The sequence below is a fragment of the Mustela lutreola genome, chromosome 4 (assembly GCF_030435805.1).
Source record: "Mustela lutreola isolate mMusLut2 chromosome 4, mMusLut2.pri, whole genome shotgun sequence".
NCBI classification, from domain to species: Eukaryota; Metazoa; Chordata; class Mammalia; order Carnivora; family Mustelidae; genus Mustela; species Mustela lutreola.
In genome coordinates, this window is record NC_081293.1 from 34403851 (window position 1) to 34418971 (window position 15121).

The window sequence follows — 15121 nt, forward strand, 5'->3', positions numbered from 1 at the left end:
TCGCAGACACCTTCACAGAGCTCTTGCTCTTCTGCATCATCACAGGCCTGGCGATGGTTCATGTCAAACTGGCGCTGTCTGTCCCCGCCATGGGGCAGAGAGGAGGAATCAGGATATGCCAGTCAGACACCACAGCATTTGGGCGTCAGGCAAAGGGAGGCCAGTCCAGAAACAGATTTTCAAAGTGAAATCAGTCTTTCACACCTCTTTCCTCACACCTCCTGCTTTCTCTCTCCTCTCCTAGGGCCTTCTCTCTCTCCAAGTGCACTGGCCAGATGTTCCAAGCTCAGAAACAGGTCACTTCACATCCCAGTCTCCAAATGCTGGGAGTTAGGGAGTCATTCTGACTTAGCCAGTTGACCAGGTGTGAATGTCTTACACAGTCCTTCAGTTAACTCTCCAGAAGACAGTATTAACAATTTAAAAAGGAAATGTTCAGGCCTTGTGAAGGAGACAGTTTGGGATATATGTGAAAAGGCTAGAAGTTGGGAGAGGGGAAGTCATAGGAGCTCCAGACCATGTTCCCCTTCTTCTTGTGATAAGAGGAAATTTTGAGCCACCAGTACACAATCAGAAGGTGTGACTGTTGGTCAAACTTGGATCTGGTCAGAAAAATGAAATAGGTGAAATACAACTCCAGCTTGTGTGTCTCCCTTCACTGTTGATATCTAAATCACCATCTGTAAGTGAACACAACGTATCATTACTACTCTGAGAAATCTTCTTGGGAAGTCTTATACTAAGCCCTAAACACTATATATACTCAGTCACATAGATGACTCATGAAGTAAAGTTATTAAATCATGAAGCGTGATCATCTCTGAGTAACTCTGATGAGGTATTTGTCCACCATTTCAATGTGGTGTCCTTAGAAAAGTCCCCCCACTTCTCAGGGCCCTAGCTTCCTCATCTCTACAGTGAGGAGTTAGGCTAAGTTATCTCCAAGCATTGTACACATTTCTGTAAATTTGTGAAATGATCTTTGGTGTGGGTATTGATATTAAAAATGAAATGCTAAATAGAAATCCAAGATAATAAAGTCAAAACTAGTAATTTTTTTTTTTTTAAGATTTTACTTATTTATTTGACACACAGAGAGAGAAAGACAAAGAAAGAGGGATCACAAGCAGGGGGAGTGGGAAAGGGAGAAGCAGGCTTCCCCCTAAGCAGGGATCTTGATGCGGGGCTCCATCCCAGGACTCTGGGATCATGACCTGAGCCAAAGGCAGATGTTTAACTGACTAAGCCGTGCAGGTGCCCCAACAACTAGTAATGAGTCTGGCTCCAGCCCGGCTGGGGTAGCCCGCCATCCAGCTGTGGCTTGATTCTTTTCACGACCGAAGTGAAGGCTGATAGGCAAATAAATAAATAAATAAAGTAAAACTAAAAACACGGTGGCCAAAAGTTGACATCCAAAAGGATTCTTGGATCAAAGTCCCTTTGTGAGTACTGTTATTCTACCCTCCTCCTAAGGGTAACCACTTCCCACATGAGCCCCAATAAGGCAACCTTGCAGCCCACAAAAGAGATAGAAATATGACCACACTTCCCTCTTATAAACAGGTGATGGTAAATATCTGAGACCACTGGTCCACAGCCGTGGTTAAACAAAGGGCTGGGGGTACCCTGGGATGGCAGTCGGGCCCTCCACAAAAAAAAAAAAAAAAAAAAAAAGAATTCTTTTGTATGTTTATTAAAACACAAGTGGTATTTCTGTTGAGAGTCTTATCTGTATTAGCTAGTTCTAAGCTAGTACATGCACTAACTTGTACATTGTATTAACTGTGGGTTTTACTTAGCATTAATACTTAGCCATAAAATGGGTCTTTTAGAAATTCTTTGCCCTTTAAATTTGATGAATGTTTATTGAGGGCCTGCCAAGTTCAAATTGCTATATTCAGCAAAGGCTTCCCTTAGGTAAGTTAGTTGAGTTTCACATTCTTTTTTTTTTTTTTAGTTTCACATTCTTAATAAATTAATTGCAGTTTGGAATTGCCGAAAAACACCAACCAGATAAAACAACTTTATTTATTTATTTATTTATTTATTTTTTTAAAGATTTTATTTATTTATCAGAGAGAGAGGGGGTGGGAGAGAGCGAGCACAGGCAGACAGAATGGCTGGCAGAGGCAGAGAGAGAAGCAGGCTCCCTTCCGAACAAGGAGCCCGATGTGGGACTCGATCCCAGAATGCTGGGATCATGACCTGAGCCGAAGGCAGCTGCCCAACCAACTGAGCCACCCAGGCGTCCCGATAAAACAACTTTAAAAAGCCAGACAAAACATTGGCTTTATTAAACCCTAAATAAGATTTTGAACTTGTTCTTTTTTTGAAACTTCCTAGGAGGATGGTTTGTGTATCAGCAGAGGAATGAAGTTCACAATAACTGTGGCATCGAGATATACTACCAGACAGACATGCAGAGCACCTCAGAGAATATGTTTCTAGAGCTCTTCTGTCAAATCATCTCTGAACCTTGCTTCAACACCCTGCGCACCAAGGAGCAGCTGGGTGAGAGGGAAGTGGGGAGTAGCAGGATACCATAGACTTTGAGCAACCCTTATGCTCAGGAAGCATTCTCCACATGTACCGTCCACTTGCATGGTGCTACGGCCTTGCTGCATTGAGAAAGGCTGTGAAAACTCGCCCATAGGCAAAGTTATGGGGAATCCACTTTAAAAAATAAGCAGTTAACATCGTGTGGACATTAAAGCACTTCTTAGGAGAAGGCCATGTGTTTACAGTACATACATGTCAATAAGGGACATTTTGGGTAGGGGGAGAGGATGCAAACAGAAGATTATTTATTATGGAAGGCAAGATGGAAAGCAAGCCGTGCAGAGAAGTTTAGATTCATGAAACTTTGGGTTCCCTGAGAGCAGGTATTATTTCTTACCCATCTTTGCATTCCAGGCCTGGGGCATACAGAAAGTGTTGAGAAAGTGTTTCAGGCAGTGTTTTAGGCACTATTTAAAGTCCTGGAGTTCCTGACAGATTTAATCAATGAGAAAAGAAAGAAGCCCCAGTAATGACTGGGAAGAACCAATGAAAGAGGATTTGGGTGAATCTTTCCAAGTATTTTCATTTTTTAAACCACCGCTACGCTTGATGCTCATCACGGAAAAGGGATAAATGGTCCATCCCGTCAGGTGCTCACTGTCTGATTGGAGGTGAACAGAAGAGAAGTCCCTGCCCTCTTTGAGCTGATGTTATGGTCGGGAAGACAGACCATAAACAAAGTATAAGGGAATAGTTACCATGCAACGTGGTAAATGTGGCTGAGAGACTTCACTGCAACTAAAGGTCACGCTGAAGATAGTGACTTCCTCAGAAGTGGGACCCAAAGACACCACAGCTGTCAGAGATGTGGTTCAGGGAAGAGCAGCTGCAGGACGCAAGCACAGCTCAGTTTGAACAAGATGTGGAAGGGTGGTTGTAAATGAGCTCACAAGGTGACAGCAGAAGTGTGACCTTCTGTTACTTGGTCTCTCGAGATTTTTAGTCTGAATAGAGTCGGTCTAGGAATGGATTCATATAGGGAACTTGGATGTGAAAGGAATCAGCGGTGGAATCATGGTAAGGGGTTGAAAATGAGTTCAGTCTGTCGTAGGAATGGGAATGACTTTAACATAGATGGAGGATGATTAACTCGCAGACAGGGAGCAGTTGTAGGATGTACGACTGAATAATGAAGAGGGTTTTTTCCTTTTTTTTTTTTTTTTTTTAAAGCAAAAGAATTATCTCCCAACTTTTTAACTGTTCTTCAGAGAGCTCTTTTGCTCTATCCTTAGGGACTTGGGATATCCTAGTTATTCATATTTCTTCAGAGGTGAATAATACAAAGCCTATAACTAGATTTTACTGCTCTGATAGGATAAGTTTTGAAGGATTAAAAATGACCCAAGGCTCAGATGCCCGAGTCCTGACTGGCTGATGTTCGTGTTTCAGGCTATATCGTCTTTAGCGGGCCGCGTCGAGCCAACGGCATACAGGGCTTACGATTCATCATCCAGTCAGAAAAGCCGCCTCACTACCTAGAGAGCAGAGTGGAAGCTTTCCTAATCACCATGGAGAAGTCCATAGAGGACATGACAGAAGAAGCTTTTCAAAAACACATTCAAGCATTAGCGATTCGTCGACTAGACAAACCAAAGAAACTGTCCGCAGAGTGTGCTAAATATTGGGGGGAAATCATCTCTCAGCAATACAATTTTGACAGAGGTAAGGCAAAATGAGGGCCCCGACATTTACGACACATGAGTGTAATGTTTGAGGACACGGAGGCCATTCTACAAAATGGTACTCCTCTTGTAGGTGATGTTCTGGTGCTAATTTGGTTGGGGTGTGAAGCATAGCACTTCTGAAGAACCATTTTTTAACATCATAACAGTTTTTTATTAAAAAACTTTATCTTTTTTTCTTCTCTAAAACTAGAGCTGGCTCTTCCTGTATCTCATAATAATGCAGTAATAATAAATCTAATTTCACTTTTTTGTGTTCAGTTAGTGTGCCTCTGAGGTGCTGAGCACAGATGATGTACTTATCTATGGCTCATAATACCAAAAAAAGAAAAAGGAAAATGTGCAGATTGAACTCTCCTGAGATAAGCCTGCCCTGAGGCACAGGGGTTTAAACTTTTGCCTGCAGGGATCTCCAGGAATGTGTCGGTGCCATTACATTTGGGACGATTGTGCTCCCTGAAGTCGCCTGCTCAGTGGCTTCCTTCTTCAACAGCGGAGAGTCACAGGGCAGGGCGCCATGCTGGAAGTCAGGGGCTTGTGTTCTCATTCTGACACCAACAAGCTGAAGATCTTAGCCAAGACGCCTTTGTCTGGGGCTCCCGTTTTCTTACCTGTCATTTTTTAGCCATTGGCAGTGGTGCCTACCATTTCTTGAGCATTTGCCATGTGGGTAGTAGCGTGTGACTGTCACTCATCATTTTCCTTAGTTCTCACAGCAGCCCCTTTAAGTAGTTATTACCCCCAATTTCCAGATGAGGAAACTGAGGCTCAGAAAAGCTGACGTGACTGGACTGCCGATCCAGTAGCTCCTAAGTAGAAAGCCAGGATGTCTTCAGGCGCTTTACTTGACTACTTGCAGGAGCAGATGATCACTTAAAAATAGGGATACCTAAGAGCATTAGAACAAAGTATATGGTCATTTACTATAGTATTCTGGGCTACTTAAGATGGAAATATTAGTAAATTACTGTTTGATTGCTGTTTCAGACAATACAGAAGTTGCATATTTAAAGACACTTACCAAGGAAGATATCATCAAATTCTACAAGGTAATTGAACTTACATGTTGAGATTTTGACTCCTAAGCAGATCTTATTTGTGCCGTGTTGTATGTTACTGCTTTGGATCTTCTGCAGCCTCGGTCAGCTATCCTGCTCAGAAGGGTCTTTTACCTGTGAAGCAGGAGCAGGACCGTGCATGGCTTCTGAAAGAAGACCCCAGGGACTAGAGCTTCTGGACCTCAGTTTTCTTATTTATGCAATAGAGATTAATAGGAGTATGAATTGAGGTGAGGTGTGCAAAGTCATTGGCACTTAGCATTTAATAAATGGTATCTGTTGCTGTTACCTCTTCAGTAATAATTCTCAGCCTCAGAGTTTTTTAAATGTTTTTAATCAGAATGCTTTGAATCAGAATATGTTTTCCTTGTTGATACTACAAAATAAGTTTCAGTTGTGTCTATTTATTGCTTCAGACTATTTACTTTGTGAGGTTACGTCTTTGTTCCCAGGGCTTACAAGAAAGGGTGATCATGTTCAGCTCTTTCTGGCTTCTAACGCATTATTAGTTGTGAGTGTTTAAGAGAAGTGATGTCCCAATATAACTTACTCTTGTGTTTCTACAAGCAGGATTTTTTTTTTTTCTTCCCCTCCACAAATTCTATTACTCATTTGAATTTATAAGTAGAACCTAATTACTGAATTTGTAAGAATAGCAGTTTATAAGACTGAGTCTTTCTTGTCTTAAAAAATAAGAGTTTTATTACCAAGCTTAAGCTAAGTCTAGAGCATCTTTTTCCTAGCTGTGTTCCATGGTACACTATTGTTCCACAAGATATTAGTAGGGGAATTTATAAGAAAGGGTTTCATGACCATGCAAGTTTGGGAAAGACTACACTCTTCATTCTTGTTTTTGGAGAATCAACAGTGTGTTAGCATTTTAGAAGTTCTGAGAAACCCCACAGTAAAAATTTCTTTAGCCTAGCATTTAATTTTGACTAATAAAACTTCATTTTTTTAAAAGATCCTATTTATTTATTGAAGAGAGAGAGAGAGAGCATGAGCAGGGAGGGGGCAGAGAGAGAGAAAGAGAATCCCTAGCAGACTGAGTGAGCACAGGGCCCAGAGCCCAACATGGGCTCAGTCTCACAACTCCTAGATCATGACCTGAGCCAAAACCCAAGAATCAGACACTTAACCAGCTGAGCCACCCAGGTGCCCAGACTAACGAAACTTCCTAAAGTGATTCAGCATGCATCCTTTTTTCTTTTTTCCTTCTCACAAAATATAAGTATCTCCTGGGACTCCAGTGTTCCTTAGAGTACGGTTTGCAAGAAAATGCAATTTTTTTATTGGTTCGTTTGTTTAGAAAGATGGAGATTGGGGCACCTGGGTGGCTCAGTCAGTTAAGCGTCTGCCTTCTCTTCAGGTCGGGGTCCCAGGGTCCTGGGATTGAGTCCCGCATCGAGCGCCCTGCTCAGTGGGAGTCTGCTTCTCCCTCTGCCTTTTCCCCCTAGTGGTGCTCTCTCTCAACTACATAAATAAATAAAAACTTTTAAAAAAGTGGGGGGGAAGGAAAGGAAGAAAGGGGAGAAAAGGAAGAAAAAAGAAAAGAAGGAAAGAAAGGGGAGAAAAGGCAGGAGGGAGGGAAGGCGATTGTCCAGAGCTGGTCAGGAAATGGAGACTAGTCTGAAGCTGAAGAGGGTGTTACCCTCTACTAATAAAGATTGATAAGAGGGCAATGAAGAGTTGGGTAAAAAGCGATAATGAATAGATCTTTGGAAGCAAATTTTTTCTCAGTAAGTGAGACAGTCTCAAGTGAGGTACTTTGTGTTACTGGAGGCAGACCTGGGCCGAGCTCCTGAAAGAGGCTGGAGGGCCTGGGAGGAGGCTTGTGGGCGAACCTGGGCTGTCCTGGCAACTGGCAGAGCTGTGGTCGCCTTAGTGGTGCAGCATCAGTGGGGTTCACGTTGCAGCTGCACAAGACCTGCCTTATCATAACTGCTCCGTAAATACTTAGTGAGCTGATGTGGCTTTGGCAGCAGTCTCTCACTCTGAGGGTGTAATCAGGGGCAGCTTCCACACAACTTGTGTTTTCCCCTTGGAAAAGACAATAGTGATCCAGCATTAAGGAAAAGGTCAAGAGTCACTTTCCCACAGGATCTCTCAACTCATCGGGCCTAGTGTTTATGGTATGACCTAGGGATGTCCTTCAAAGGAGCCTGGTGGAGTGAAGAGAACCAGCTTGTTTCTCTCATACCATCACTGTAGCTGTGTGACTTCAGCAAGTCATCATACCTCTCTGTGTCTCTAAAATCAGACCATCACGGGGTGCCTGGGTGGCTCAGTGGGTTGAAGCCTCTGCCTTCGGCTCAGGTCATGATCCCAGGGTCCTGAGATTGAGCCCTGTATCAGGCTCTTCCCTCAGCGGGGAGTCTGCTTCCTCCTCTCTCTCTGCCTACCTCTCTGCCTACTTGTGATCTTCGTCTGTCAAATAAATAAATAAATAAAATCAGACCATCATGACACTTAGCTTACAAAGACTCAAGTCTGCTGATGCAGGAGAGTGCCTGATATAAGGGGACACTGGAGAAATGTTAGTTTCCTTTCTCTTTCAGTAGATGAGGAACCATGGTAGTGCCCTGGTGCAGAAGCTAAGAAGGTTCTTAGAGGAGCAGGTTGTGCTCAACCCTTGACTAAGCTCCGGCCATCGCCTCTGGAGTTATTAAAGGTTACTAGGTTAGGTCCTGCCTCACACCCCAGTGAGTCCTAGGCTAGGTTTCCAATCCCACCCAGGGACTTATTAACTGTAGGAGTTTGAGTACATCACTTCATCTCTGTGGACTCCATTTTCTCATTTGTAAAATGGGGTTAATAATAATTCTTGGCTACCTTACCTAATCTTTGTAGAGTTTAAAGGAAATACTCTTAAGTAAGGGGAAACCTCTTTTTTGTTTCTGGCTACGTGAGCGCTAATTCTTCACATTTGTAAAAGAGTACTTCATTTTAAGTTCCTAAGTGGCGCAGAAGGGTGACCCTGCTGTTTGTTCTTTCTCCCTAGGAAATGTTGGCAGTAGATGCCCCAAGGAGACATAAGGTATCCGTCCATGTTCTTGCCAGAGAAATGGATTCTTGTAAGTATTAAATATTGACCTTTTTTTTTTAAGTGTATTTTTAGGCACCTGATGGTCGTCTCTTGCCCTAGGAGCATCCCTTCATTGGGTACCAGAGAGTAAAGAGAGGAGGGGACGAAATGGAGGCAGGGTCTGCTTTATCAAAGCAAAAATAAGGAGCAAAGGGAAATGAGGCCGGGGAGGAGAGCACGCCAGCATTAGCTGCCACGGTGCCAAGCTGGTCACAACTTTTCAAGGAGACACAGCTAGTTAGTCGTAGGACATCTTTAGAGAAGCTGTGCGAGGGACCACTGCATACAGTTCATCTGCTCAGTCCTTCCCATCTTCTGTCTCTGAGGGGCCAAGGTTTACCTCCCAACCGTTAGCTCCCCTGACCTTCTGGGTTGTTTTACTGGATCCTTCCTGGTTGGTCAGAGCCTCAGGGTCCAGTGAGGCCAGGCATGGGCATCAAAGTTGCTGTGGGCCAGGCTTTATAGCCACAGTAACGTTGTGAACCATCACTGGCAACATTCCGGATAGGAGGTAGGACCAGCAGTTGAGGTGTTGGGGAGCAGGCAGCCTGGGGGGGGACACAGGCCTGGTACAGTTTCCGCATGTGCCAAGTCCGGTTTCAGTTTCTATTTTTTTTTTTTTTTTTTTAAGATTTTATTTATTCATTTGACAGATCACAAGTAGGCAGAGAGGCAGGCAGAGAGAGAAGGGAAGGCAGGCTTCCTGCTGAGCACAGAGCTGGATGTGGGATTCCATCCCAGGACCCTGGGATCATGACCTGAGCCGAAAGCAGAGGCTTTAACCCACTGAGCCACCCAGGCCCCCTTAGTTTCTATTTTTTAAGTTGCTCTTGTAGGCCAGTATTTATTATGTCAGTAGTAAACCTTTTATTTTCTTCTAGGTCCTGTGGTTGGAGAGTTCCCATGTCAAAATGATATAAATTTGTCACAAGCACCAGCCTTGCCGCAAGTAAGAAATGCAAATGTCATGTTAGAGCGCATGGTTAGAGGACTTCCTTCGTGGAAGGAGCTTGTTCATCAGGACACATAAGGCTAGAGGTTTCAGGTCACCAGGTGTTTGAGCCTCTACTTTACGTTCCCCTTAAAGTCTGGTTTGCCATTCTGACAGCTCCCAGGGGTCATGCCCTTTCATCAGCAGAAAGACTTGGCCTCTGACCTCGTTTGCCTTTGCTTCTAGTTTGAAGAATTATGTTGCTCTGCAGTGAGTTACCTCCAGCCATGTCTTTTTACCTGGCCCCTTTCATGGTGCAAGCATGTTTTAATCGTCTGGAAGGGTTGGCCTTTACTGGCAGGAGGAGGGAACTGGCAGTGTGCTCAGGCCCCTGCCAAGGAGGCACAACAGCCTCTGCATCCTGCTGGAGACTTGTGTGCCCGCTCTTGTGCCCTCACCCTTGTATGCCCAGAGGGAAGCCAGGTGTCTTCTTTCTGGCCCCGGGTCCCACTCAGACACTCACCACAGGTTTGCATAGACAGTCCAGCCCTACCGAGCCAGGAAGATTAAATGGTAATAAGTGGGGTAGAAACTAGTGTGTGTGGGAGGGGGGGAGGGGGGGTGGGAAGGAAGGAAGGAAAGAGAAAGAAGGGAAAGAAAAAAAGAAAAGGAAGAGGGGAGGAGAGGGAGGGAGGGAAAGAAAAGTCAGCGTTCTTGTCAGTCTGGTTTTTTAGACTATAAACACTAAGAACTTTTTTCTTTGCAGCCTGAAGTGATTCAGAACATGACTGAGTTCAAGCGTGGTTTGCCGCTGTTTCCCCTTGTGAAACCACATATTAACTTCATGGCTGCAAAACTCTGAAGATCCCTCCAGGGTGGGAGCGTGCAGGGGGATGCGTCCCTGAGTCTTCCAGGGGTGGGAAAACCTCCGCCACTTCAGTAGTTTCTGGCTCACGATTAGAGAGACAAACAGAAAAAAGAGGGGTTTGTCAAATGTCATTATGTAGAAATATTAAAAATCCAAAGTAATTAAATTACGAAATCTTATAGATGTAGAATATTTTTTAAATACATGCCTCTTAAATATTTTAAAATTTTTCTTTCATTACTAAGAGAAATTGCCCTCTATAACAGTACTTAAAATGATGAATGATATTCCTATAGAATCTTACCTTCCCTGTTCTGTAAAATAGTCACTTGTCAGAAGACAATATGTTAGTCACTTTTTTTTCCTAAAAGCCTCCTAGGTTGACAGAAAAGGCTTTAAAACCTTTAGAAAGGTAATACCTTTTTAAAAACTGATTCTCAAATTTGCTTTCTATTTGGTGGTTTCATGTAAATCAATGAAGAACATTAACATTTGGCAGATAATGAACAAAGCGAAATAATTTTCTTTTATTAGTAAAATTGCTGATTATATAAAGCATGGTTTTAATCTTTTTATAAAATTTGAACATGTTTTTTATTCAAACTAGCAAAATGCTGGAAAACCCTAGAATACCCTACTTATTTACAATGCTAGAAATACAGACTGACCTTACATCAATTTTGTCCCAAACTGAATTTCTCAGGATTACTGTGATTTGTTTCTTTCCGATTGAATTATATTGACTTTTTTGTTCATAGTTGGTTTGCCGTGTTCCATCAGTTTTACCTTTTCCCATCAATAACATTTATTGTATTTATTTGATGAGTACAAATAGGGTCAACTTCAGATCCCACTGAGTGTGTGACATGCTTTTCCAACATCAGCTATTAAAAATACTTGTAACTTTTTGCTGCCATGATATTGCAGTCAGTATATGAACCAAAATATTTGCCCCATTATGAATTTAAAAGACAGCAAGTACAAAGCCACCTTTTTGAAGGTACAAAAAATAAAGCCTTGATTCTTAAGTAGTGTGATCTCCAGAAGACTCTAAAATCCCTTTTTGCTACCAGTCTAATATTGCCTTAAGTGTTAAGTTATTTTTTGAATATATAAATATAAACATAAACATAGAAACACAGATGAAGACTGGAGTGGACTTTTAAAAAACTATTTTTTTCATGAGATACTATTTTAGATGAAATTGTTACTGTAGATTTAACAGCTGTTTTGAAATATTTACTGTTATTAAAACTTGCTTTAGGAGAAATTGTGAATATCCTTCCACACACAGGCCCTAGTAATAGTACGTGGCCCCGTTGTCCACTAACTCAGGCAAAGTATAGGATGACATTCTCCGATGACATCTTACCTCTATGTGAGTGACTGGCCAGGACTTCTTTCTGTAGAGTCATGTCTTTTCACACCTTCGGTTTTCACATTTGCCATTTCCCAGATAATCTACATTTGGGACAAGAGTGATATAATCACAGCTATGGAGTCTGCTTTCAAAAGTGGCCTCCAGTCTCCTGTCAGATAAATGTGGTGCTGTACCCGTCTTTTTACCCCTACCTGCAGGAGCTTCCTCGTGGGAAGCCTGTCTTTGTCCCTCAGAAGGTGGGTGAGCCATCACTTCCTTCTGGTTTTATGCATTTGTAGACTATGCAGCTTTTCATCAAACTGCAGATATACACGAGAAGGATCAAAAATTAGCCCTGAGTGTTTAAATCCACCGCTGGAAGAGTAAATACTCCACCTACCTTTTCTGCGGAAAATTATGTGCTATTGAGTAATTTTTAGCTCTTTAAAAAAAAAAAATGGGTGAAATTTAACAGTGTCATTTTTGTGAGAAAGTCACATGAAATCTGAAGGGAGTCTCGTGTAGTCTTCCAGGAACCTGGGGTTGCATGCAGGGTGTGCCAGCACTGTCCGGTTTCCAGACTGGATCTCCGGCTGCTGTTGGATCGCCCGGGCATTCTAATGGATTCATTGAAATGGGTCCAAGCCGCAGTCCATGAGCAATAACAGACCACCTTGGATACTGCTGTTTACTCAGCGCATAGTAAATGAGATTTGTGGGAAACAGACTAAGTTATTAGTTACGACTTTTTAAAAAAGTCTTCTTTTCGCCTAGGTGATGTGGAAGGGAGAGCATGTGACACAGCCAGTATGGTGGAGTGCTAGGGTAATCCTGTTTACAATAAATTGCCTGAATTTAACCTCCGGCGTTTGCATTTGTATTATTTTTACAGTTTTAGTGGGCAGCCTACCTCTTAACATCCCAATTTGACGTTATTTCTTGCTTTCATTATTCCTAATGCAGAAAACAGTGAATTGGTTTTTTTAGGGAAAAATTTTTTTTTTGAGTGTATCTGGGTGACAGTGATTTAGTCAAATAAATGGGTCAATTTCACACTCAAAGAGTAGATCGCTTTTGTGAAAGGAATCTTGGTGGGGGGCTGAGCTCCTTGCTGTGCATATTGTCACTGACCCCAAACTCAGAAAGATTTGCCTTGGCATTACAGGGAGAATAATAAAAAGGGTAGAAAAGCCAAATATTTCCTCAGCAGCTAGTTTTGCTTCTTGTTGCCACATCTCCAGCAGCAGGTTAGGCAGATATCTATCTTGTCCAATCCCTGGCTTCTGATGCCCTGCCAAGGTAATCTTCCTACTAGTGTGGTTGCCAGCTGGCTCACATGGCCACTTCGGGAGGAAATGTGCTTATCCTTGTGTTTGCAGCCTAGACCGTGGTGCAAGTCCACATAGTCAGCACTGTGCTCAGGGATGCTGCAGGAGCCCTCTCCGGGGGCCCAACGCAGCCCCAGGTTTTATGGCTTGGGGCAGTTTTCCCCTCTCATGGTGCATTGGGGGGATCACGTGAGCTCCTTAACCATATTCTCTAATACAGCTTCATAGGATGTTTAAGTCTGTGGTGAAAACCAAGAATTCTGACATACTCACCTCCCCTTTCTAGGGGTGGTTCCTGCCCTCCTAATCCTTCCCTGGCAGGGCCTCTGACCAGTCGGCTCCTGGATCCCAGGTATTCTGTGCTGCCTGTCAAATGAAGTTGAGTTTCCTTGTCAACCTGGACATTGTCTACCCCGAGATTTCATGTGGCAGTGCCCATTGGTGCACTGAAATGCTGCTGTTCTCACCCAAGGCCAGGTCTTCACAGATATGACAGCATTTTGGACCACTCATGCCCTAAAAGAACAGTAACTTCACAAAGTACTTTATAGATTATAGACCGCCCTCACAGACCTCTTCCGCAATAATCTTTGACACAGAAGGACAGGGATTAAAATTATCTTCATCATACCAGTTTTTCAGAGATGGGAATAGGCTCAGAAAGGCTAAACGGGTAGCCCAGGACCATGCAGGAAGCACATATTGAAATCTCCATTCTGATCTTTAAACTTTGAAACCTCATTGTCCCATGTGGATTTCCTATAATAAGAGCTACCAAGTCCATGAATGTACCTGTGGAACAAATTAGAAAAGCATTTGCTTTTGCATTTGTATGAAATGTTACCATTTTTACATGTACCGTTTTAGTCTCCCAACCTTTGCCTGTCTCGGAGGGAGTGAGACCAGATCTCACAGTGGAGGCATCTGCCTAGTCCACGGTGGTGTCCACTCCACTGGGCTGTCTTGTGGCCTGCCGTATTCTCCGTGTTCAGCTTAATTCAGACCCATGCCTCTCGGCCTGCTACACCCTTAAATCAATGCAGGCCCTCCTTTCTGGTGCCCCTGGAGTGATGAGAGTCTCTGGGATCCTTCAAGAAACTGAGAAAAGGAGTACAAGGAAGACTGCAGTTCTCCTGTGACCCCAGCACTCAGAGACAACCACATTTAGATCACGGGGGTTTTTTTGCATTCTTTTTCCTATGCATATAGGATGGGGTCATATATTCAGTGTTGCAACTTTTTCTTTCAATGGTCTGTACTGAAATTTTCCCACATAGATACGCTTGAGGAAAAAAAAAAAATGTAATTTTGTTTTTGTTGTTGGGTGTTTGGTGTCATGTACTATTATTTGTTTATCGAATCCTCTTTGTAGGATGTTTAGGTTGTTTTCGGACTTTGATGCGTGATAAAGCTCCTTGTGTTGAATATGTGTGTGATTTTCTGGTTATTTCTTTAAATTGCTGGGTTATAGAATATGAATAGATCATTTAATCTTTTTCAAAAGTTTTACATCTATAGAGAAGTTGTAAAAATAGTATAATAAATTTCCATATGTCTTCACCGGTTTTATGTCTGCTACATATTGCTCTCTCTTTTAAGTAGGTCGCAGACATCATGACTCCTTTACCCCTAAGTTCATCATCAAGTCTCTCCTGATGGCAAAGGCAATGTAAAGAATTTGGCCTCACCCAAAGGAAGGACCAGCCTTTTCCCCTTTGTCTTTCTTTAGATACAGTGTACTGGTTACTTTGACAAATGAGATAGATAAATTTCTTGAAAGACACAAATTACCAAAACAGACATGAAATAGAGAGTTTGAAAATTCTGTATCTGTTTAAGAAATTGAATTACTATTCTTCCCACAAAGAAGGTTCTACACCCAGTTGGCTTCACTGGTAAATTCTATCATACATTTAAGTATGAAATTATACCATCTTATGTAATATTTTAGAAAACAGGAGGGAACTCTGTTAACAAAATGTCAACAATTTGAATCCAGCGATGTATAAAAAGGAATTTTTGTACAGTTGACTTTCAAATACTACACAAACCTTACTTGATGACAAAGTGGGGTTTTCTCAGGAATGCAAGGTTGGTATAATATTTGAAAATAATTAGTATTATTTACCATAATAACAATTGAGAAACCATTTGACCACTTTACAAAGTTCAGTAAAAACATTTTATAAGGTTCATAAAAACTCTTAGCAAATGACTAGAAGGGAACTTTTTCAACATAGTAAAGAGAAT

The 15121-nt window shown here is 42.4% G+C and overlaps 1 protein-coding gene across 4 annotated transcripts in view; it reads left to right on the forward strand.

Moving 5' to 3' along the window:
• Positions 1–14436, forward strand: part of IDE (insulin degrading enzyme) — a 131134-nt gene extending 116698 nt beyond the window's left edge. For all 4 annotated transcript variants that reach the window (XM_059169451.1, XM_059169448.1, XM_059169449.1 and 1 more), the window contains exons 20-25: positions 2344–2511; positions 3949–4221; positions 5229–5290; positions 8301–8373; positions 9266–9333; positions 10082–14436. In XM_059169451.1, the coding sequence (XP_059025434.1) occupies positions 2344–2511; positions 3949–4221; positions 5229–5290; positions 8301–8373; positions 9266–9333; positions 10082–10177 (740 nt within the window). In that variant the 3' untranslated portion in view covers positions 10178–14436. The remainder of the gene's footprint in view (positions 1–2343; positions 2512–3948; positions 4222–5228; positions 5291–8300; positions 8374–9265; positions 9334–10081) is intronic.
• Positions 14437–15121: the final 685 nt, after the last annotated feature.